At 36.8% G+C, this 25,338-nt stretch overlaps 1 protein-coding gene across 1 annotated transcript in view; it reads right to left on the bottom strand.

Annotated features, from left to right (window-relative positions):
* The window catches only part of YME1L1 (YME1 like 1 ATPase), a 50,464-nt gene that overhangs the window by 11,999 nt on the left and 13,127 nt on the right, over positions 1 to 25,338 (bottom strand). The window contains exons 3-9 of the mRNA XM_045466167.1: positions 22,082 to 22,244; positions 19,566 to 19,664; positions 15,472 to 15,581; positions 13,562 to 13,712; positions 13,080 to 13,163; positions 10,088 to 10,170; positions 2,607 to 2,697 (exon numbers count right to left, since the gene is read on the bottom strand). Coding sequence (XP_045322123.1) covers positions 2,607 to 2,697; positions 10,088 to 10,170; positions 13,080 to 13,163; positions 13,562 to 13,712; positions 15,472 to 15,581; positions 19,566 to 19,664; positions 22,082 to 22,244 — 781 coding nt within the window. The remainder of the gene's footprint in view (positions 1 to 2,606; positions 2,698 to 10,087; positions 10,171 to 13,079; positions 13,164 to 13,561; positions 13,713 to 15,471; positions 15,582 to 19,565; positions 19,665 to 22,081; positions 22,245 to 25,338) is intronic.

The following is a 25,338-nucleotide window of genomic DNA, read 5'->3' as shown; positions in this document are numbered from 1 at the left end:
AACTTTTCACTTTTCAGAATATATTTAAACAGGCAACAAAATTATATTAATGCTATATTTTAACATAAAACACTCTTTAAAAAAATTTTTTTTTAATGTTTGTTTATTTTTGACAGAGAGAGAGAGACAGAAATGAGCAGGGGAGGGGCAGAGAAAGAGGGAGACACAGAATGCAAAGTAGGCTCTAGGCTCCGGGCTGTCAGCTCAGAGCCCGTCGCAGGGCTCGAACCCACAGACCGCGATATCATGACCTGAGCCGAAGTTGGACGCTCAACCGACTGAGCCACCCAGGCATCCCATAAAACACCCTTTTAAAGGAAAGCTGAAAAATACCCTTCAGACTGTCCCCTTGTGTTGCCATGTTATTCCTAACTGGTTTAACTCCTCACTGTATCAATTTCTTATAGAATATATTTTGGTACCCGAGAATTTTCCCACAATTTTATACAATATCCTTTGATATTGTATAAGAAAAGTGTGACTATTTTATGGTTTTAAACATGCTCTTTATGATGTTATAATATTGACTTAATAAATGAATCCTAAATTAGCAGACTCATGGAAACAGTTTTAGATACTTCTGAACATTCTCAGTAGAGACAGTGTGTAGCACAAAACCAAATGTAAATAGCAGTGTCTCCTTTAATTCACCAATTCCATTTCTAGAATTGGAATCTAGCATAATGAATAAATAACACATGAGTAAATCTCCAATGTATTCTAAGGAGTTAATTAAGCATGTGGGCAAAGCCTTGAGACCTTAAGATGATCACCACAGCACTGATTTTATTATCATAATTAAAAATCTTTATGTGAGTAGAGCTGACACACAGTTACATTCGTTTCAGGTATACAATATGGTGATTTGATAAGTTTACACATTATGCTATGCTCACCACAAGTGTAGTTACCTTCTGTCACCATGCAATACTATTATTACAGTATCGTTGACTATATTTCCTATGCTGGGCCTTTTATTCCTCTGACTTATTTATTCTACAACTGGAAGCTCTCTCCCTTCCCCTTCACTGACTTTGCCCAGCCCCCAATGTGCTCATTTTAACAGCAAAACACCAGAACCATTTAAAAGTTCAATATAAATGATTATAGTACAACTGTATAATATAAGGACACCATTAAGTCATTACAATTTTGTACCCAATTTTAGCCTATGGTTTTTCCCTCACACAAACAAGCAATTCTCCAACACCACCTGGGTGTCCTACAATTCAACTCTATTCTGACACGAACTACCTGGACATAGCATCAAATACTGCAAGTTAAGGCCTTGGTCCCAAAAGACTGCCTCTACCTCTATCCCTTCCTATATCAACTGCAAGACCAGGCTGTTACCTAGGCTTCTGACCAACAGGCTCTAGATAGGAGGTTCCAATGATCTCTTCCTTGGATTTGATTAATTTGCGAAGATGGCTCACAGAACTCAGAGAAACAACACTGTACTTACTAGATTACTGGTTTCTTATAAAAGGATACAACTCAGGAACAGTCAGTCAGATGGAAGAGATGCATAGGGCAAGGAAAAGGAAAGGGATTGTTGAGCTTCTATGCCCTCTCTAGATATGCCACTCTTCCCACATCTCCACATTTATCAACCTGGAAGCTCTCTGAACCCTATCCTTTTGGGTTTTTATGGAGGCCTCATTAGACATGCATGACTGATTCAACCTCCAGCCACTCTCCCCTCCCAAGCAGTCAGGAGGGTGAGAGTGAGGTTTCAGCTGTGTAATCACATGGTTGATTCTATTGGCAACCAGCTCCTAACCTTAGGTGGGTTCTAAAAGTCACCTCACGGTGTTGCTCTCAACACTAGGAAATTGTAAGAAATGGGATTAAGACTAAATATGTATTTCTTATTAAAAATCACAACAGTCATTAAATCATATTAACTGTGGGAAAACATCAGAGAGGAACATTCTACAAAGTAGTGTGTACTATTTGTAAGGTCATAAAAGATCCATACCCACTCCTACAATAAAAGGCTGAAGAATTTTTTCAGATTAAAGAAAAATCTAAATGTTATGTGTAAACCTGGATCAGGTCCTAACTTGGGTCGGTGAGGGTGATGGGAGGACCTTACTACGAAGGATATTAGTAAGAGAAATGCTGAAATTTGAATATAACTGTGAATTTCATAATAGTTTTGGAACCAAGTTAAATTTCCTGATTTTAAGAACTATATTGGAGTTATATAATAGAATATCCTTATTTTAAATAAATATGTAATAGGTATTTGGGGTTAAAGGAGCATGATATCTATAACTTACTCTCAAATAATTAAAAAAATACACTTATGTGAAGAAAGTGAATGAGCAAATGGGACAAAGTGCTAAAAAACTGTTGAGTCTGGTTAAGAGTACAGGGAGTTCTCTGTACTGTTCTTACAACTTAAAGTTTGAAATTATAACAAAACTCAAAATCCGCTTCCTCCCAAAAAACGTTATACAATGTTATGTTTAGAATGAAGACTTATTTCTAAAACAGCAATTAAGAATTAAACTTTAGGCATTTAAATCTGATAAAAATTAAATTAGCAATGGATGACAGTATTTTTGATGTCAAGTCATGGTAAAGGGAAGATATCTTACCTTTTGGAAGTTTACCTCCAAGCACAGTAAATTTTTGTGGATTTTTCAAGAATTCAACAACCTCCTGTAATTCTTGTTTAGCTTCTTCCACCTAAAGTGACACAATTTACCAAACAATTCTAAATAATGGATTATCAAGGCTGCCTCTTTGAAAGTAGTAAATGTAACTGGAAGTTAACTTGGCTTTCTCTTTGTTTCAGGGAAAGAAGCACACAAGAAGGCCCCCTTATAAATGCAAACAAAAAGGGGTTTTCCCCTGACTCTTTTTGCCAATTATGCCGTCTCCTTTGTAAGTTTGTATATCTGAGAGACAGCGTATGTGTGAGCGGGGAAGGGCAGAGAGGAGAGAGAGAATCCCAAGCAGGCTCAGCACTGTCAGCACAGAGCCCAACGTAGGGCTCAATGCCAAGAACGGAGAGATCATGCCCTGAGCCAAAGTCAAGAGTCAGATGCTTACCCAACGGAGCCACCCAGGCACCCCCCATTATGCATTTCTTTACAAATCCCAACAAAAGCATTCTCAACTTCCTACCTTTTCAAGAAATAGTGCTCCCTCCAGTTAACAAGCACATATATTCAAAATTCTAGTTAAATGTGTCAGTGGCATTTGTTGTAAATAGAAAGGTTCCCCTAGCAAGTTTCAAATCCAGAACTTTGGAACTGATTACAAGTTTCCAGGGCAAACTATGTAACTTAATGTACATCAAAGACAAGGAAGCCTGTGTTTAAGTTATAACAATGATTTAGGATTCATTATGAGATTATTTTCATTATAAGGAGTTACTACCAGATTATAAATGATTTAGTTCCCAACAAACGCCAAAGGACAGTGACTAAAATTAAGCTATAGTATATGGATATTGTTTTGTAAATGGTTGTGGCCAAAAAAATTTAGAGTATTTCATCCTCAAAATATGAAAAATTATGTAAGAATTGAGATTCCTAGCAGGCATAAAGCCCAATCTGGTCAACAAATATGTTCAAGTAGAATATTAGCTCAACTTTAAAAAAACTGATATAAGGAAGCTGCCTATCAGAAATCAGGTAGCATACAACTATGAGTTAACAAATGCAAATACCTATAAGCCAGAATAATATTAAAGATGAGCACAGAAGACCAAATGAAAACAACAGTGGTGGCAATATACTGAAAAAGCAGTATACTGAAAAAGTGTCTGGAAAGCAACAGACCCTTACAGAGGGCAAATAATCACAACTTGGTTCTACAAAGGAGTACAGAACTCATGCTCCAGACTTTAATTTTTCAAGGAAAAATAAAAAAGACATCATTAAAGATATTAAATATCCATTTAAATGAAAAAATGTATTTGTGGGGCAGCAGGGTGGCTCAACCAGTTAAGCGTACAAGTCATTGATTTTGGCTCAGGTCAGGATCTCAGGGTTATGAAGTCAAGCCCCTATATCAGGGCTCCACCCGGAGCTTGGAGCCTGCTTGAGATTCTCTCTCTCCCCCTCTCCCCCGTACTCCACACCGCCTGTGCAACCTCTCTCTCTTAAAAAAACAAAAACAAACGAAAAAAACCCACAAAAAAACAATTTAAAAAAATGCAATTGTATATGTACTCTTTTAGGTATTTTATTTTATTTTTTTAATTTTTATAAATTTTTTAATGTTTATTTATTTTGAGAAAGAAAGTGCAAGTGGGAGAAGGGCAGAGCAAGAGGGAGAGAGAGAATCCCAAGCAGACTCCACACTGTCAGCACAAGAACCGGGGGAGGGCTCGATCTCACGAATTGTGAGGTCATGACCCGACCCAAAATCAAAAGTTGGATGCTTAACCAAATGAGCCACCCAGGCGCCCCTATATTTATTATATTTTATTTTATTTTTTAATGTTTGTTTATTTTTGAGAGAGACAGACACAGAGAGCAAGCAGGGGAAGGGCAGTGAGAGAGGGAGACAGAATCTGAAGCAGGCTCCAGGCTCTGAGCCATGAGCACAGAGCTCAACATGGGGCCGGAACTCACGAATCATGAGATCATGATCTGAGCCAAAGTCAGACACTTAACTGACTGAGCCACCCAGGTGCCACCCCCCCATATTTATTTTAAATTACACTGTCCAAATAATATATTCACAGCCAATTTGCAACCCTACGTTAGACAACTTTAAATAATAGCTCTCAATGAGAAGAAAAAACTCAAGTACATTAGGGTTTAAAAGAAACTACCTGGCCAACAGACACATGAAAAGATGCTCAACATCGCTCCTCTTCAGGGAAATACAAATCAAAACCACACTCAGATATCACCTCATGCCAGTCAGAGTGGCTAAAATGAACAAATCAGGAGACTATAGATGCTGGGGAGGATGTGGAGAAACAAGAACCCTCTTGCACTGTTGGTGGGAATGCAAACTGGTGCAGCCACTCTGGAAAACAGTGTGGAGGTTCCTCAAAAAATTAAAAATAGACCTACCCTATGAGCCAGCAGTAGCACTGCTAGGAATTTACCCAAGGGATACAGGAGTGCTGATGCATAGGGGCATTTGTACCCCAATGTTTATAGCAGCACTCTCAACAATAGCCAAATTGTGGAAAAAGCCTAAATGTCCATCAAACTGATGAATGGAGAAATTGTGGTTTATATACCCAATGGAGTACTACGTGGCAATGAGAAAGAATGAAATATGGCCCTCTGTAGCAACGTGGATGGAACTGGAAAGTGTGATGCTAAGTGAAATAAGCCATACAGAGAAAGACAGATACCATATGTTTTCACTCTTATGTGGATCCTGAGAAACTTGACAGAAACCCATGGGGGAGGGGAAGAAAAAAAAAAAGAGAGAGAGAGGTGAGAGTGGGAGGGAACCAAAGCATAAGAGACTCTTATGAACTGAGAACAAACTGAGGGTTGATGGGTGGTGGGAGGGAGGGGAGAATGGGTGATGGGCATTGAGGAGGGCACCTTTTGGGATGAGCACTGGGTGTTGTATGGAAACCAATTTGACAAAAAATTTCATATATTAAAAAAAAAACCAGCAAAGGAACAATAAAAAAAATAAATAAATAAAATAAAAGAAACTACCTGAAAAAAAGTGTACTAAAACATGAAATATCTCTGGGCCAAAGGGCATTATGAAAATCTAGAATTAAACTCGTGATTATCTTAGATTTCTACACACTTTCCTAGGACTGTTTCTAGGAAGAAATAAAGAGCAAAGAGGTTTGTTTTTTTTTTTTTAGGCTAAAAATGGTCTTTAAAAGTTATTTCAATTAAATTATGAAAATGTACTGTTTATAAAGTTAACGGTTAAAAGCAAAGCTCTGTCCACTCCTAAGCCCAGGAAACATGTGTTATATATGCTCACCAAGAAACATGCAGAGAATATTCACAATGGCACTATTTAGGTGAAAACTAGGCACAACTCAATGTCCACCTAATGTTGAATAAATAAACAGTACTGTGATATTCACAGGATACTATGCAATGGGGATGAAATGAACTACAACTCCATTTAAAAACATGGATGGAGGGGCGCCTGGGTGGCGCAGTTGGTTAGGCATCTGACTTCGGCCAGGTCACGATCTCGCGGTCCGTGAGTTCGAGCCCTGCGTCGGGCTCTGGGCTGATGGCTCAGAGCCTGGAGCCTGTTTCCGATTCTGTGTCTCCCTCTCTCTCTGCCCCTCCCCCGTTCATGCTCTGTCTCTCTCTGTCCCAAAAATGAATAAACGTTGAAAAAAAAAAAAATTAAAAAAAAAAAAACAAAAAAACATGGATGGATCTCATAAACATCATGGTGGGTGAAAAAAGCCATATACACTACATGTATTATACATGTCCATATGAAATTCAAAAGCAGGGGAAACTAATATATGTTATTAAACAGAGCAATGATTATCCTTGGAGTGGTAAGAAAGGAACACTAGGAACTTTCTGCTAATATTCTATTTCTTTTTTTTTTTTTTTTTAAACATTTTATTTATTTTTGAGACAGAGAGAGACAGAGCATGAGCGGGGAGGGGCAGAGAGAGAGGGAGACACAGAATCGGAAGCAGGCTCCAGGCTCCGAGCCATCAGCCCAGAGCCCGAAGCGGGGCTCGAACTCACGGACCGCGAGATCGTGACCTGAGCTGAAGTCAGACGCTCTAACCTACTGAGGCACCCAGGCGCCCCTGATATTCTATTTCTTGAGCTGGGTGCTGATAATTATGAGTTCACTGTATGGGAATTTATTAAGGTATAGATTTATGATTTGTGTAGGTCTGTGTGAATGCTAAGCTTCAATAAAATTTATGTTTAAAAAGAGATTTGGTTCTTTACTAAAATAAAATTTTTAAATATTCAAAGTTATTCATATACTAAAACAAGACCAAAATACATTTGGTCAAGGTAATGGATAACTTTGAATTGTAGGAAAAAAGAAAACAGATTAGATGTCACCTACTACTCAAATTAAAATTTCTCTCCCCAGACTCTGTGGCAAGAGAATTCTCAACTGAGATATATAAAATCTATATGGGAAAATAGAGTTTAGGGGGATCAAGACAATGAATGAAGTTATAAAAGCTGTTATTAGTATTTTTATGGCAGCTATATATAATATTATTCCTACACAAACAAATCTAAGCAAGGAAATGATATTCCTATACTAGGTCTTTAAGACTTGGTAAAACTGGGGCACCTAGGTGGCTCAGTCAGTTAAGCGTCCAACTCTTGTTTCAGCTCAGGTCATGATCTCACGGTTCGTGGGTTTGAGACCCTCATCTTGGGCAATGTGCTGGCAGTGTGGAGCCTGCTAGGGATTCTCTCTCTCTCTGCTCCTCCCCAGCTCGCACACTCACCCTCTCTTTCTCTCTCTCGAAATAAATACGTAAATCAATGTAAAAAACAAAACTAAAAGACTTTGTAAAACTGACCACAGGTACCACCTAATGGTATACCTATTACGGTAAATGGTATAAATTATAACATATATATATATATACACACACACACACAACATTTATAGATATCTATAAACAGTTATATGTATCTACATATAAATTTAGATTTGATAGCAATAACAGCAATATAACATCATAGCAATAACATATATGTAATATATAACAATAGCAATAATATATAATGTATATATATAACATTTATAGATATCTTTAAACATTTATATATCTACATATAAATTTAGATTTGATAGCAATGATAGCAATATAACATTATAGCAATAATTACAGTATTTGTTAATATTACCACGGAAAACTCTGTGACAATCTGAAAACTCTATGATGTCGCCATTTTTTTTTTTAATGTTATTTATTTTGGGAGAAAGTGTGAGCATAAGAGCAGGGGGAGAGGCAGAGAGAGAGAGACAGAGAGAGAGAGAGAGAGAGAGAGAGAGACAGAGAGACAGAGAGTGTCTCAAGAAGGCTTCACACTGTCAGCACAGGGCCCAGTGTGGGGCTTGAGCCCATGAACCCGTGAGATCATGACCTCAGCTGACATCACAGTTGGATGCTCAACGGACTGAGCCTCTCAGGAGCCCCTTGTGATGTTCCATTTCTAATACTATCAGCATGTCTTCTTTAGCTTTGTAATCAGAAATGGACTCATTCCAAAAGAAGTGTGGTATATTAAGTAACGAAGTATGTATAAAAAGAGATTTGGTATATGTATAAAAAGAGATTTGGTTCTTTATTAAAATAAAATTTTAAAATATTCAAAGTTATTCAAAAGAAGTGTGGTATATTAAGTAATGAAGTATGTATAAAAAGATTTGGTATATGTATAAAAAGAGATTTGGTTCTTTATTAAAATAAAATTTTTAAATATTCAAAGTTATTCATATACTAAATGCCTTGCTGACCATAACCTCAACATAGGTTCAATGTCATGCAGGCTTTCAGCTCTCTGCACACCTTAAACAAAATGAGAAGGGCCCTCTGCACTAAGGAGTCAAGTTTTCAAATACTCACTGCCCCAGCCTCCTCCTCAATTATTCCCTTTCCACAATTCCAGCAGAGTTCACAGCTGTTTAAATTGCAAAGGGAAGGGAAGGACTACTTGGTATAAAGGCAGCATAGTGACTTCTGATACTTTATTCCCTAATATTTGAGTAGGTGAAAAATATTTATGCTTAAATGGGGAACAGAGTATGGAAAGGGGAAGAGCTCTTATTCTATTGCATATTACAAGTGGCTTTTTCATTGGTCAACAACCAAGCCAGGCACATTAGCTCTTCAGGGTCCTTGCTCTCTATGTTCCTCTGGCTAGAAACGTTCTTTGCCCAAATATATGCATGGTTTAGAGCCACCTGGGTGGCTCAGTTGGTAGAGCATGCGACTCTTTTTTGTTATGTTGTTAATAAAGAATATTCCAAATATCACTAGAGGGGCTTAATGAATTTATGTTGTATTTTTATTTTTATTTTATTTTGGAAACAGAGAGAGAACACAAGACGGGCAGAGGGAGAGAATCATAAGCAGGCTCCACGCTCAGTACGGAGCCTGACACAGGACTCAATCCCATGAGCCTGTGACATCATGACCTGAGCCAAACTCAAGAGTCAGATGCTCAACCAACTGAGCCACTCAGGAGCCCCTGAGGATGAGACTCCTGATCTCAGGGTTCTTAGTTCAAGCCCCACATTGGGTGTAAAGATTACTTAATATCTTAAAAAAAAAAAAAAAATCCATGGTTTACTTTATCTTCCTTAAATGTTCACTCAAGTGTCAACTTCTCATACACTGAATATCACCATTTAAAATTGTAACTTTTCTCTCAGAACTCCCGATCTCCTTTACCCTGCTCTATATTTTCCCATAACACTTCACTTTTTTTTTTTTTTTTTTTTTTTTTTTTTTTTAACGTTTATTTATTTTTGGGACAGAGAGAGACAGAGCATGAACGGGGGAGGGGCAGAGAGAGAGGGAGACACAGAATCGGAAACAGGCTCCAGGCTCTGAGCCATCAGCCCAGAGCCCGACGCGGGGCTCGAACTCACGGACCGCGAGATCGTGACCTGGCTGAAGTCGGACGCTTAACCGACTGCGCCACCCAGGCGCCCCAACACTTCACTTTTGAACATACTCTATTATAATTTCCTTATATGCCATATCATTGTCCAATTTCTGTTAGAATTAAAATCCATAAAGGGAAAGATCTGTTTTATTTCTTTTATCCCAATATCTAAGTTCTAATCATGGCTTGGTCTTTTCTAATAGCCAGTCCCCACCCAGGAGCCCACCCAGAGTTGCCTCAGTACAAAAAAACAGTGCTATCACCCAAGAAATTCCTAGGGATTGAGAAGCCCTGTGTCAGAAATCGGGGTCAAAGATCAAACTGTAGAACCCAAAATGCACCTAGTACTCTTGTCACGTCGGAAATTGCAACAGTTTTAGTGCTTGGAACTGGAGGTAGAGACCAATGTATATGTATTTTCTATTTTACACCTTTAAACTCAAAATTTGGCCCTACATAATTAGATAATATTCGAAGAAAGCAAAGTAAACTTCTTAACTTACTCCTTTAACGTGTTCAAAGGTGACATTTTTCATCTGGACAGGATCTACTGCAGAATCAAGCCCTGTTGTTGTCCGGAAGCGGACTAAAGAGAAGAAAAGAAATGCTTATATCTCTGATAGATTTATAAAATTCCAACCACCTTGTTTTTCAGATTTAAGAAAGCCCAGAAAAATTACATCTAAATTCACATTCATTAATTCACAGTGAAGTACAGAAACTAGGTCTACTGGATTTCTAGGCCGTGTTCAAGGAATCAATGACCCTCATTAAACTATCTTTGTACCTTCCAATTAAAATGAAATAGTATTTCCCTCTTCTCCTATAATATCTCATAACAGAGATTTAAACCAATCATTTTCAAACTCTACTGTGCATAAAAGTCACTTGAGAAAGGTGTTAATGCAAGTTCCCAGACCATGGCCCAGAACTTCTGATTTGCAGATTTAGTAAAAGGCCCAAGAGTTTGCATTTTTAACATTAAATTATCCTGCTACAACTGGTCAGAGATGTACACCATGAATACACTGCCTTAAACCTAGCATTAAAAACTGGCACTAGCATTTTTTTTAAGAAGGCGAACCTTAAAAGAGATTATTTCACTTTTGATGTAGCCTCCTTCCTCTGGCAACTGTTACTTGCCCTCGGATGATAGATCATTAATGACATCATCAAGTATAAGAAACACAGTGAGGTGTGCCTGGGCGGCTCAGTCAGTTAAGCGTCGGACTTTTGCCCAGGTCATGATCTCACAGTTCATGGGTTTGAGCCCCACTTCAGGCTCTCTGCTGTCAGTGCAGAGCTTCGGATCCTCTGTCCAACCCTCCCCCAACCCTTCTCTGCTGATTCTCTCTCTCTCTTGAAATAAACTTTAAAAATACTACTAATAATTTTAAAAAAACAGTGAAAGTTTGGAAGAACAGTAAAATACGTAAGATCAACTATAAGGAACTATTTATTACAAAGCTTTCTTAAACCTCTCCCCCTTGGTTAAGCTTTCATACTAAACATATAAATGAGTAAAAGGTAATTTCTAATTTCCTCAGAAGAAGACAAAAATATTGTCTTTAAGACAGAAATTTAAGGGCGCGTGGGTGGCTCAGTCGGTTAAGCGTCCGACTTCGGCTCAGGTTGTGATCTTGCGGTCCGCGAGTTCGAGCCCCGTGTCGGGCTCTGTGCTGACAGCTCGGAGCCTGGAGCCTGTTTCAGATTCTGTGTCTCCCTCTCTCTGACCCTCCCCTGTTCATGCTCTGTCTCTCTCTGTCTCAAAAATAAATAAACATTAAAAAAAAAAAATTTAAAAAAGACAAATTTAGATGCAAAAAAGTCAGTAGGTAAAAATACAGTTAACGAGAAAACACTTAACATATCAAGAATATACGAGTCGGGAGAGTAAATATAATATAGAAATTCTAGAATGGACACTAATAGTTTTAGCCACTAAATTGTTTATTTAAGAATCTGTGGGGTCCGGGGCGCCTGGGTGGCTCAGTTGGTTAAGCGTCTGACTTTGCCTCAGGCCATGATCTCACAGTTTCTGAGTTCAAGCCCCACGTTGGGCTCTGTGATGACACTAAGGAGCCTGCTTCGGATTCTCTCTCCCTCTCTCTCTGCCCCTCCCCCACTCACTCACACTCTCTCTCTCTCTAAAATTAAAACATAAACATTGAAATAAAAAATCTATGGGGTGTCTGGGTGGCCCAGTCACTTCAGCATCCAACTCCTGGTTTCAACTTAGGTCATAATCTCAAGGTTCACTGGTTCGAGCACTGGGTCTGGCTCTGTGCTGACAGCACAGGACCTGCTTGGGATTCTCTTTCACTCTCTCTGCCTCTCCCCCACATCCGCACGCCCGTGCATGCATGCTCTCTAAGTAAATACAGTTTTTTAAAAAAAGAATCTATATAGATGGACTTAATAAATAAGGCAAATAAATTTGTAGTTGAACCCACTTGAACCTTATAAGAAATTAATTACTCAACGGCAATGCACTTCATATTTTAATATATGTTTTATTTAACATAAGAAATTAAGGGAAAAAAAGAAATTAAGAAACATAAAGGAATAATCAGACCTTTTCCTACTCTTCCGTTATCACCTAGTGTCCCTGTAATGGTTCTGTTTTGAAAATAAGGAGATAAGAGAAGGTGACTCTAGATATAAAAAGAATATTCCTGGATCTTAAAATCTCATCTCAGGTTTGATGCCACAAAAAACTTAAAATATCTGGGGTTACATGCAAGTCCTGGGATGAATTCCTGATCCAGGTCAACTAATATTCTTAACTGTACATCAGTTTTTTTCTCTCAAGGTAATCAAACATAAAGAACACAGAGAACACAGGGTAAAAACTGAATAGTTGAAAAAGCAAGCGGAAGCACCTACAACTGACATTTCATTTTAGACTTGGCAACCCCAGAAAATATGGCACTCATTTAAACTGATGTTTAGTAATATGTAATTTTTCATAAATTTATTGTCTTTGAAATAAAGAACTATTTCATTTGTATTGTGATTATAAAATTCTAATACATGTTTTTTAAATTTTATAATTGGACAGGTATAATTTTCTAAAAATGTGGAAAACTAACCACTAATAGAAGTTAATCTAACATTTTTGATATAACATAAACCTTAAAATTTTAACAAAATGTTCTTTACCCAAAACAAGTCAAAGTTGAAATTTGTACAGTGTCTGAAGGAACTTTTCCTGTAATCCACAAAGCAATGTAAATATGGTAGGCCCTCTGACAATGCAAATGGCATATAATCATAACAGATTAAAACTTTTCTACTTCAACACAAAAGAAACAATCTCAAATTGACCCAATCTGTAAAGTGTTGACTCGTAGGAACGAGGGGCCTAGACACTAGAACTATACATGTTTTCTCACTCCTAAGTCTTAGGCATATTAACTACAAAAAAAAAAAAAAAAAAAAAATCAAGTATTTAAAAGATTAAAAAAAAGTCAGAAAAATTCAAAGAGCCATTACCAGATAAAAATGGGTTTTTTAAGAGTCCATAAATGCCAAACAGCAACAGAACGAAGAGAATCAGACGAGTTCGTCTTAGAGAATCTGCAAGGAGAAAAAAAAAAAAAGCCTTAAATGACATCAATGAGAAAGGACAGCTTGACAAAAGGCAAATATTAGGTTACTGATGGAAACCATATTTCATCACATAAGGTTTTGGAACGTGGCATGCTTTTGTATAACTGCCATGATTTCCTTTCAGCACCCTGTCAGCAAAACCTCACGAAGCCACTCAGGCTTCTGTCCTTGACATAGGTTCTCAAAACAAGGCAAAGAGTCCACAGATATTTCCATTTTGACACAGCTTACATTACAAATATAACAGAATATAAGCAGTGAAAAAGTGGTAATTGTTAGAAAAAAGATTTATAATCACTTAAATACAGGACTATGACTTCCTTTTAGGTATCTACCCAAATATGAATGGGGTCAAATCAACTTACCATTGGTTTTTTGTGTTAGTGCTTGCGCTTTCAGAAAACCCTCTGCAAAACCAGTTTTAAACGCATCTTGGTGAGCTTCGGGTATATTTTTGGTCTTCATGAGTTTGTCCAAACTCTCAACATCTGATCCTCTGTCCCGCAAAAGGAACCCCTAAGTACACAAACAACACATCAGTATTGATTGACTATATAGATAACACACTCCCAAAATATAATCACAACTCACAAAAATATTCAAAGAGTCTAGAAATTCTAATTTTTACTGTCTGTGTGAAGAATTACAGTAATACTCAACAATAAATTACTTCATCAATGGCTAGAAAACTAACTTTGGACCTTACACTTGCATCAATCAATTCAGGTCAAGAAACTCTCTGTAAGAACACTATACTGAGGGGCACCTGGGTGGCTCAGTCAGTTAAACGTTCAACTTTGGCCCAGGTCATGATCTCACGGTTTGTGGGTTCAAACCCAGCATCAGGCTTGGTGCTGACAGCTTGGAGCCTGGAGCCTGCTTCGGATTCTGTGTCTCCTTTTCTCTCTGCCCCTGCTCACACTCTCTTCACTCCCAAAAACAAACGAACAAACAAACAAACAAAAAAGGACACTATAGTGAAAACAACAAACAGGTCACAGGTGGACTTAGGGTTCTAATGGTTTGATGTTCACACTCCTTTATCTCTAGTAGAGGAAAAACCTCATCAATTTATTAAATGTTTACTGAGCATCTTTTATATACTTGGCCTTATAGAAGTTCTGAAAATGTAAAGATAAATAACGAATGATCTGAATGTTCTCAGACTAGTGAGGAGAGATACACAAATAATCAATTTTTTAAATCATTCTGTTATTATGTTAGAAGTTCTAGGTCTGGTAAAATAAATGTTACCTCAGGAAGTCAGGAAAGGCATTACAGAGAACAGGATTTCTAAATTTTTAACATTTTATTTTTACTTTTGAGAAACTGGGGGTGGGGAGTACAGAGAAAGAGGAACAGAGGATCTGAAGTGGGCTCTGCCCTGAGGGCAATGAGCCCGATGCAGGGCTCAAGCTCACGAACCAAGAGATCATGACCCAAGCCAAAGTTGGGTGCTTGACCAACTAAGCCACCCAGCACCCCTACAAAGGGATTTCTAAACCACAGGCAACACAAAGCATAAATAAGTTGACAGAGTCATTAAATAACAGCCTTCAGTGCTCAAGAACTACATGCAACCTTGTGTAACAGGACTTAAAAATGCATGAGAGGAGCAGGATAGAGGTTCAGAGGGGATGCCATAATGAAAGATGAGAACAGAAAAGTAGTAGGCAGGGGCCAAAAGATGAAATGCCCTGTGTACTATGGCAAGAATCTGACAATAAAGCAGAGGAATACAATTATTATATTAATACATTTTAGACAGATTGGTGGGAGGGTGGCAGTCTGGAGTCTAAACTGAAGGTAGCAAAACTAAAGACAAGGCGATTAAATACATGTATATTTGAGTCACTTGGGCAAAAATTGTTAAAGTCTATCTATGCAGTGGAATTGGGGATGAAAAGAAACAGACCTAAGAAGTATTTAAGAGGCTGGATCAATTGGACTTTAGTGATTAATGGGCGTGAGAGGAGAGAGATGAATAAATCAAAGTTGATCATCAGGTTTCTAGCTTGGGTGGATGCTATTCATGAACACAGAGAACACACAAGCAGGTGTAGGTTGGTAGGAAAAAGGACAAAGGGAGATGTCTAACAGGCCAATGGAGAGACATGACTGGCCCTGAGAAAAGATGTAAGTATAATGACTTAACACAGGTTATTAATCCTTTAGAAAATCAGTTGGCCAATAAAAGAAATCAGATAATGAAGGTTCTCATTTTAATAATTTGAAATGTATTGCTTTTTCAAACAACAAAAAGAGTTCTAATTACCTTTACAAATGATGGCGCTATATGCTGTGTTTCTGCCAATCTTTCAGAGGTGGACTGTAGACGCCGTGTTCTTGATTTCAAAGTTTTAAAACCCCGAGACTGTAAGAAAACTGAACAGAATAGTACTACATTTAAATTTTTAAATAGTATCTCATTGTAAATTTTTATAAGGAAAATGCCTAAGATTTGAAACTAACACCAAGCCTATATATCTTAGTTTACTATCTCATTTTTTAACATAGTTCTTTGCCTGACGCTTCACTATACTAGTAATTAAGGTCATCAAAATGGGTTTAATCTGTAAGTTAAGTTTACAATTTCTTGAGAGTTTTAAAATGTTAAAAAAAAAAAAAACAAACCCACTGATGAGTATCAAACACAAGTCAATGTCTAATTCCTCAAACCCCAATCCCACTTCCCAGAAGTAACCACTCAACAATTTCATGACTACGCTTGTATGTATTTTAACACATGCTCTTTCTATAAAAATAGTGTATAATTTTTTGTCTTCTTTCACTTAACACTGTATCATGGACATTTTTCAGAACAGGTCAGACAATGCATTCAATTTAATGGCTGTTAACATTCTTCTAATTTTCAGTGTATAGCAATTTGAATATTCTACTACTTTTCTACTATGGACAGTTGTTTCCTGTTTTCTTATTGCTAAAAATGGTGCAGTTATAATTCTTGTACATATCATCTTTCAGCAAATGTAGGCTAAATTCTTAATGTGAAGCTGTGAGGTGTGAATTATTTAACACTAAGAAATTGCTCTCTAGAAGGCTGTTATGGATTTATATACCCACCAATGAATAGGAGTATCCTTTTCTCCACATCCTGTGCAACCCAGGTTAATATAAATGTTTTTAATTTGTACAAGTGTGATAAGCAAAAAGTAGGGTCTTGTTTCAATCTGCATTTAAGATTATGGGGGAAACTTAGAAACAATTTTTTTCTTTCATTGAATATTTTATTTCTTTAGCAAATTGATCACTCATGACCCTTCCCATTTTCATTTGTAAAAGAATGCATGTTATATTTAGTAACTTGAGGTCATGTATATTTGAAATATTTATTTTAATGTCTTTGTCTTTTGATGTAACACTTTATAAAGTTAATGTAGTCTTATCTTTTAATTTTTTGTTTTCTGCACTGTGTTACTGTGTTTTGATTGGAGAGCCTCATCCCTGAACTATGATTTTAAAAGGAATCTACTGACTTTTAAATTCTTTTGTTCAGACCTTTGCCTATTTGGAACTTATTTTAAAAAAAAGCAGGGGGGGATCCGATTCCCCTTTTGTTTAGGCCCACATTTGTTTATTTTATTTATTTATAAGTGATCTCTTGAACTCATGACCCCAAGATCAAGAGTTGGATGTTCTACTGATTGAGCCAGCCAGGCACCCCATTTTACTAAGCCCAAGTTTAAAATCAACTTCTCGGTTTTCATAGCAAGTGTTTAGGGTTTTGATTGGGGTTGCACTGAATTAATAAATTTGGGCATACATTAAAACTGTCACAGTACAAAATCCTTTCAAAGAGGATTGTGGCATTCTTTCATTTTATTTTACTCAGCTCTTTGATTCCTTCAGTAAAGTTTCACAGGCAACGTATATACATATGCATGTGTACATTATGTTGAATATTTCTGTCAGGATAAAAGATTTACTGGGTTTGAAGAAAACTATAAATAAAACCTACTGCTAGAATATAAGATCTTGATTTTGAGACATTTATCTCATATGATACCAGAGTAGCTTTTCAGGTGATTTTCTTAAGTTTCCTAGTAAGCAAGCATCTTACCTGGTAAGCAAAAACAATCAAATTTTGCCCTTCCCTTAAACTTACTTTCTATTCTAGCTTTCTACAACATTCTAGAAGTGTAACAATTAAAATATATTACATGTCTTTTTCATACACTAAAATAATAGTTTTTCTTCTCTAATCAATTAACATGATAAATTAACATACTTCCTAATATTGAATCACTTTTGTATTCCTCAATCATATTGATAGCAATTTCTGTACTTGCTTTTTCAGATTTTATTTAGGATTTCTGTATTTACATTATTAAGTGAAATCGATCTATTGGATTCTTTTTTATGCTAACATTTTAGTATCTGCAATCTTGTGGAATAAACAGGGAAGCCTATTCTACCTTTTTCTTTATTAAGAAAGTTATAAAGAATAGGAAACTGGTGATCCTGGAAAACAGAACACAACCATAAAACCATCTGAGCCTACCTCCTCTGGGGCAGTGGGATTATATTTGAAAAATACTCTTTCAAATTTTATAGTTATTGTCTTATCTTTTTTCTTGGGTCAATACTGCTAATTTATAACTTGGATATTTTTTCAACATATTTTTATTTATACACACTCTTAAAAGTTTAAAATCTTCATTATCTGTGGCTGTTACCACTTTTCACTTCTAACATTATTTTCTCATTGTTTTTAATCAGACCATTCTTTTTTTTTTTCTCAAATTTGTTCTTCATTTAATTAAAACCCCCTGGATGTTGTATTCATTTCATGTTTTATACTTTTCAATTTCTCACATTCGTTTAAAGAAATTCTCAGAATGATTGTTTCATCAATTTAGCTTCCATCTTTCTTATTTCCTAATAAATTATACGATGCACTCAGCATCAACAGGTCTTCAAAGATTTTGATATGTTGATTTTTCTTGTGGTTCATTACTAATTGTCTATAATTTGTTTTTCTTTCCCTTTAGCCACAAGACATTTAGAAAAGTATTTTTAAATTTCCATAGTTAGGAAATTTTGTTTTAGGAACTTTTAAGGTATCCTGTTATATGATTTCCATTTTATCATATGATCAGAGAACCTGACCTGTGAGTTACTAACTTTTTGAAAATTTATTAAGATATTTTTTCATACTTTAATACATGCTCAGTTTTTAGAAGTCTTCCATGAATATTTAAAAATGTATCATCCTTCTTAAGTATTCTTCTGTCTTTTGCATTAACCATTTCTTCAGAGGATTACTGGTCTCTGTGCCCTACTTGGTATCTCTTTCATGCTATAAGTTTTCCTCAAACATGTGGAGATTCTTGCTGATCCATTTGTAATTGTAAAGGGAATACAGTGATTGGTACTGATTGTAAATAGAGGTTTTCTTAAAACTACCAAGGTAGTAAATGCCTTTATACTATGAAACATGGACTTTTAATGAATGAGCAGGATACCCTTAGTGCATGACTCAAGTCCATTATTTCTCTCCTTGGCATCAATGCTCAAACACAATCTTCAGAGACAGACTTCTCTACACACACACACACACACACACACACACACACACACACACACACCCTTTATTACAAAAGTGTCTTTTGCCAATTATAGCCTAAAAGTTGCAAGCCCTTTCTGGGACTGGCCCATTTTGGGGAATCTTTCGATTCAACTGTTTATGAATCATCCCAGAGCCCACAATTATTGACTTGGAAATTGGGGTTTTTCCTAAATTCTACTAGAAATAACAGCACACACCTATTTCGTGTCACTCTATTCTAAGTTCCATGAAGGTAGGTAACATATGTTGTTTTCATTTATAATTATCACTGTCACCTGACACTTAACCACTAGTGTCTGGTATTAAATCAATATAAATACATGCATATTTGATTTTGCTATCAATGTGAGGTCATCTATTTTATACCCTATGGAAAGTCCTCAAATTTCTGGTCCACGGACGAAACCCCTCTGCTGCTGCCCTTTTTCCTCATTAAATTTGTTTTTTGTCATTGTAATGGATTGAAACAATTTTGAAAATGAAATTTTAAAAATATGGAAGTAAACAAATGTGCTTATTAATTATTTTAAAGCTGTAGATAAGTTCCCTAGAGGTTGATTTATTGTGGCACTTATCACTCACATTAAAAATTCAGCTATTATGTATTTTCCAGATTAAAAATACTGGACATACCCAAATTAACTGATTCCAAATACTCTATCAGTTTATTGTGAGCTACAAATGAATGCTTATAAACATTAATATGATTAAGAAAGACAAATCAGAATCCATTGAATAAATCTACTATGTTTTTCAAAATAAATACAGGTGCTTCATACCTGGCCAGTACTGAAGATCTGAACAAATACTTTTAAGAGTTCTTGAATGTTGTCTATACAGGCAAGAGGAACGTAAAGTACTAAACATATCTAAGTAACCTGGAGGAAAATTGAAAAAAGCAAATTTTCTAGTTACCAAGCTAAAAGAAGTCATGAACTATAGTAATTTTACCAAATATTAGAAATATAAAAATATGAGTTTAGCCTTTTATTTGTTCATATGGCTCTGCTTGTATGAGTTTCTAAGAGCACTACTAATCTAATTACAGTTCTTCATCACTATCCTGTCTATCACTTGTCCCTTAGGTTATCTTTTTTATCTGGTAGATGACCCTGGCTGCCAATAAAATTAAACTCAAACCAAAAGGGAAAAGGTATGTATGTTTAGCTAAAGTTACTGTTAGTCAAAAGCACGTAGAGAAAAGAACTGCTATTTCCTAGAGACAATTTCAAACACTCAGATGAATAATGTGATGAGTAAACACTGTAAACCAGAAGCACGGTACTCTTTCTCTCTCAAAGCTTCAGGTCACTGGGTACAAAGACAGTTCCTTCCACAGCTGGAAGCCATAAACTCTGGCGATCCTTGGAACTCCTACTGTTGACTAATGGGCCCCATCCTACTTAACATCCATGAGCCTAGGGAAAAAGTAAACAGCATCGATTGAAACAGATTCTTATCTATCCCAATATCCCAATTAAGAGTTCAGGGATTTTTCTAGGAATCCTATAGTCACATCAACAAACTCCTTCTTAATACCTCTGTCTGCCTAAGCCAAGAAACAGCTGGCAGGAAGAGGCACAACTTTAAAAGGAAATGTAAATACACAGGCCAAAAGAGCAATAGTAATAATACTACTACTATACATCAATGATAGTAACAAAAATTTAACTCTACTGGACACTTACTATGGGCCAAGGAATAAAGTAGTTTGGGCTAAGTAAACTACTTTCATTATTTCATTTGATCCTACACAGTGAGATAAGGAGTTTTTCCCCAGGCTTCACATGAGAAAACAGCAATTTAGAGGAATAAGGGAAATGCCACAGCTCCTCAGTCTCAGGACTGAGTTTGATCCTGGTCTACTCCTCACCCTTAACCACTAAGCTTCAAGACTTCTCTCAGGAAGGAGGTAGGATAGATTGTTAGTCCAAGCCCCCAGGCTCCAAAACGTCACCTTTTTCTCACAACTCTTATATGAAATAAAGGCAAAACAATGAAAAATTAGTAAATGAATTAAGTGTATACAATGTACAGCTTCAAATCAATCCTTTATCACAAAACTATTTAAACCTGCTCTTTTGTGTTATAATTTGTACTGATTTTTAAAAATATGTTCTTTCATCAATATAAAACAAGTATTTTTTTCAAGTTTTTAAAATTTATTTTGATAGAAAGAGGGAACAGAGAAGGGACGGGCAGAGAGGGGCGGGTGGGGAGGGAGGGAGGGAAGGAGGGAGAGAGAGAGAGAGAGAGAGAGAGAGAGAGAGAGAGAAGGAGACTATGAATACCAAGTAGGCTCCACGTTGTCAGCACAGAGCCCGACATGGGGCTCAATCTCATGAACACTGAGATCATGACCTGAGCTGAAGTCAAGAGTCAGATGCTTAACCAATTGAGCCATCCAGGTGACCCTAAAACAAGTATTTTGATAAGGTCTAACATTCACTGTTCAAGTATCAACCAAAAAGAAATTTATGAAGTGGAAATCCTTTTAACAAACTACCCACTCATTATAATAACAGATTGTTACAAGATTTAAATAAGAAAATATACAGACATTCTATAAAACAAGGGGACCAGGACTATTTCTTCAATGTATTTTCAGAAATTAGTACAGTACCTGGAATCCAGTAAAGGTTTGTCACCTAATATTAAAACAATACTCCACTATTCTAAAATCTGTTTTGTATGCTATATTACATCTTGGGACAAATAAAGAACCCTAATGGAAAAACCAGTCATTTAGTAAAATTAAACTTTATTTGGTAAAGTCTAAATACAGTCTATAGTTAAAAGTACCGTACCAATGTTCATTTCTCAGTTTTGACAAATGCACCATGGTTAAGTAAGCAGTTAACATTAGGGGAAGGCAGTTGAAGGATACATAGAAACTCAGTACTGTTTTGCAGATTTTCTATAAATCTAAAATTATTCCAGTATGAAAAGTTATAAAAGAAAGAACAAATGAACTCAGGAAAGAACTTGACACACAGTAAACATTAACAAATGCTATCTGTTGGGCGCTTGGGTGGCTTAGTCAGTTAAGTGTCCTACTCTCGGTTTCTGCTCAGGTCATGATCTCACGGTTTCGTGGGTTGGAGCCCTGCATAGGACTCTGCACTAACAGCGTGGAGTCTGCTTGGTATTCTCTCCCCCGCCCCTCCCCTGTTCACACTCTCTCTCAAAATAAATAAATAAACAAACAACTTTAAAAATGAATACATGCTACCTGTTAAATTATTAATAACTACGACCACTTACTTAAATTGGAACAAGAAACAGACTAACTTACCATATTTATTTTCAAAGAAGGACTGTGCAGAGACATGAGATGTATGCCAATGGGAAGAAACGCTCTTGCCTTTACAAAATCCAGGAAGTAGATTGTCTACCAGTTGATCAATCTGTCCAATTTTTAATTCAGATAATCCAAGGTCTCTTAAATTCAGTACAGGCTGTAAAGGATTGAGTCAACCAAGACTGCATTATCATCAAGATATTTAACCAAAGAGTTCTTATCAGTTGAAATAATATGAATTTTTTAAATGTAACAAATATATTGATTCCTCTTTTCTCATATTTAAAAACTATATTGGTACAAATATTTTTATAGTTCTAGCTTTATGGAGGTCAGTCACATGAAGTTTGACAAAGGTTAAAAATATCACATTTCCAATAGTATTGTGAAGTTATGGACATTTAAAGCCTCCTCCAGTCTCTAATAAACAAAAGCCCATTTGATTTAAAAAAAAAAAAAAAAAAAGAGTATGCCGTTACCAGAGGACATCTCACTCCTCTGGCCTCATTGCCGAGATCCTTCTTCGAACTGAGAAGTTCTATAGTTACCCATATCTAACTTCTAATAAGGAGGGACAATGAACAAAGTGAAAAATGTATGAAAACCAGGCAAGAAAATAAAGTCACATTACAACAGTTCTAAACTAACTACAGATTGGATAGGAGTTATTTTCTTGTCCATGGAAACTGTCAAGCAGACATTAAAGACAAGTAACAATTACAAGCCTCAGACACCTGAAAGTTCAAGCAAGGAAAGCAAAAATAAATAGCCCAAGTATCAGCTTCTGATGACTGAGGTGAAGTTAGATACATAAAGTTGCATGCACAAAAAATAAAGTTAGACCGATGGATTATATAGCTCTGGATTGATGTCCAGGGGTTTGTCACTTACTAGCTGTGTAACAAGTCATTCATATTCCTTTTTAATTTTTTTCATATTTTTTTTTAATTTTTTTTTCAATGTTTATTTATTTTTGGGACAGAGAGAGACAGAGCATGAACAGGGGAGGGTCAGAGAGAGAGGGAGACACAGAATCGGAAACAGGCTCCAGGCTCTGAGCCATCAACCCAGAGCCTGACGTGGGGCTCAAACTCACGGACCGCGAGATCGTGACCTGGCTGAAGTCGGACGCTTAACCGACTGCACCACCCAGGCGCCCCTTTTTTTCATATTTTTGAGAGAGAGACATACAGCACACGAGCAGGGGAGCGGCAAAGAGAGAGGAAGACACAGAATCTGAAGCAGGCTTCAGGCTCTGAGCTGTCACAGAGCCCAAGTCGGGGCTTGAACTCACGAACTGAAAGATCATGACCTGAGCCAAGGTTGGATGCTTAACCAACTGAGCCACCCAGGCGCCCTGACAAGTCATTCATATTCTTAGAATCCATTTCCTCATTAGTAAAATGACGACGAAATATGCCTACTTCACAAGATGGTATGGATGAACAGAAAAAGATCATGCCTTGGTCATCTGACATATCCTAACATACATAGGAAGATAGTCAAAGGCATGATGAAGGAAAATATTTAAACGTGCTCTTTAAACTACTGGGGCCCCTGGGTGGCTCAGCCAGTTCAGCATCCAACTCTTTTTTTTTTTTAATTGTTTAATTTACATCCAAGTTAGTTAGCATACAGGGCAACAACGATTTCAGGAGTAGATTCCTTAGTGCCCCTTACCCATTTAGCTCATCCCCCCTCCCACAAGCCAGCCAGCAACCCTCTGTTTGCTCTCTATATTTAAGAGTCTCTTAGGTTTTGTCCCCCTCCCTGTTTTTATATTCTTTTTGCTTCCCTTCCCTTATGTTCATCTCTTTAGTATCTTAAATTCCTCATATGGGTGAAGTCATATATTTGTCTCTAATTTTGCTTAGCATAATAACCCTCCAGTTCTATCCACATAGTTGCAAATGGCAAGATTTCATTCTTTTTGATTGCCAATACTCCAGTGTGTGTATACCATATACCACATCTTCTTCATCTTCTTTATCCATTCATCCGTTAATGAACATTTGAGCTCTTTCCATAGTTTGGCTATTGTCAACAGCACAGCTATAAACATTAGGGTGTGTGTGCCCCTTTGAAACAGCACACCTGTATCTCTTGGTTAAATACCTAGTAGTGCAATTTCTGGGTCGTAGAGTAGTTCTATTTTTAATTTTTTGAGGAACCTCCATACTGTTTTCCAGAGTGGCTGCAACAGTTTGCATTCCCACCAGCAGGGCAAAAGAGATCCTTTTTCGCCACACCCTTGCCAACATCTGTTGTTGCCTGAGTTGTTAATGTTAGCCATTCTGACAGGTGTAAGGTGGTATCTCATTGTGGTTTTGATTTGTATTTCCCTGATGATGAGTGATGTTGAGCATTTTCTTATGTGTCTGTTCTCCATCTGTTAAGCATCCAACTCTTGATTTCAGCTCAGGTCATGATCTCATAGTTCATGAGATCGAGCCCTGCATCAGGCTTTGCACTGACAGCATGCAGTCTGCTTGCAATTCTCTCTCTCTGCCCCTTCCCTGCTCACATGCCCACGCTTGCTCTCTCAAAAATTAACTTAAAAAAAAGTGCTCTTTAAACTACTAAAAGCTATACAACATAAAGGATATTATTACAATGAAAACAAAAGGACTACAATACTCAAAAGCTACTTTTCAAAAGTCACCTTTTAAAAAACGGGAAGCCAAAAAGTCTATTTACAATACAAAAACTTCAAAAGGGAAGTGGAGATTCTTAACTTAAAATTATTTCCCTTACTTATTGGCTGTCAGGTCCCTGGAATGTAAAGAGAAATAAGATGCATATAAACATAGCAATTATCATACAACATAGTAACTGCTTTACAGAGACTTTTAAAACAAAAAGTAGTAAGAAAACACAGAGTACCAATTTCCTAAGTCACATAAGCTTCACTGAGGTTAACACCTAATTTGCAAAATGATGGTGAGTCTTGGGGTAAAGGGCAAACAAACTACCATAAAAGGGCCTGGATGTTTGAGGTGTAGTCCAAAGATCAGTGATGGAAGAATGAACTAGAAAGATGGGCTATGGGGCACCTGGCTGGCTCAGTTGGTGGAGCATGTAACTGTTGATCTCAGGGCTGTACTTAAAATCTTTTTAAGAAAAAAAAAAAAAAAAGAAAAAGAAAAAGAAAAAAGAGAAAGAGAAAGAAAGAGAGGAAGGAAGGAAGGAAGACAGACAGGTTATGGTCAAGTTGTAAAGAGCCTTGTCTGAATTTAATTCTATAGCTAATA

The sequence above is a fragment of the Leopardus geoffroyi genome, chromosome B4, assembly GCF_018350155.1.
Source record: "Leopardus geoffroyi isolate Oge1 chromosome B4, O.geoffroyi_Oge1_pat1.0, whole genome shotgun sequence".
Taxonomy (NCBI): Eukaryota; Metazoa; Chordata; class Mammalia; order Carnivora; family Felidae; genus Leopardus; species Leopardus geoffroyi.
The sequence above is the reverse complement of the archived record's forward strand: the minus strand, read 5'-3'. Positions and strand labels throughout refer to the sequence as shown.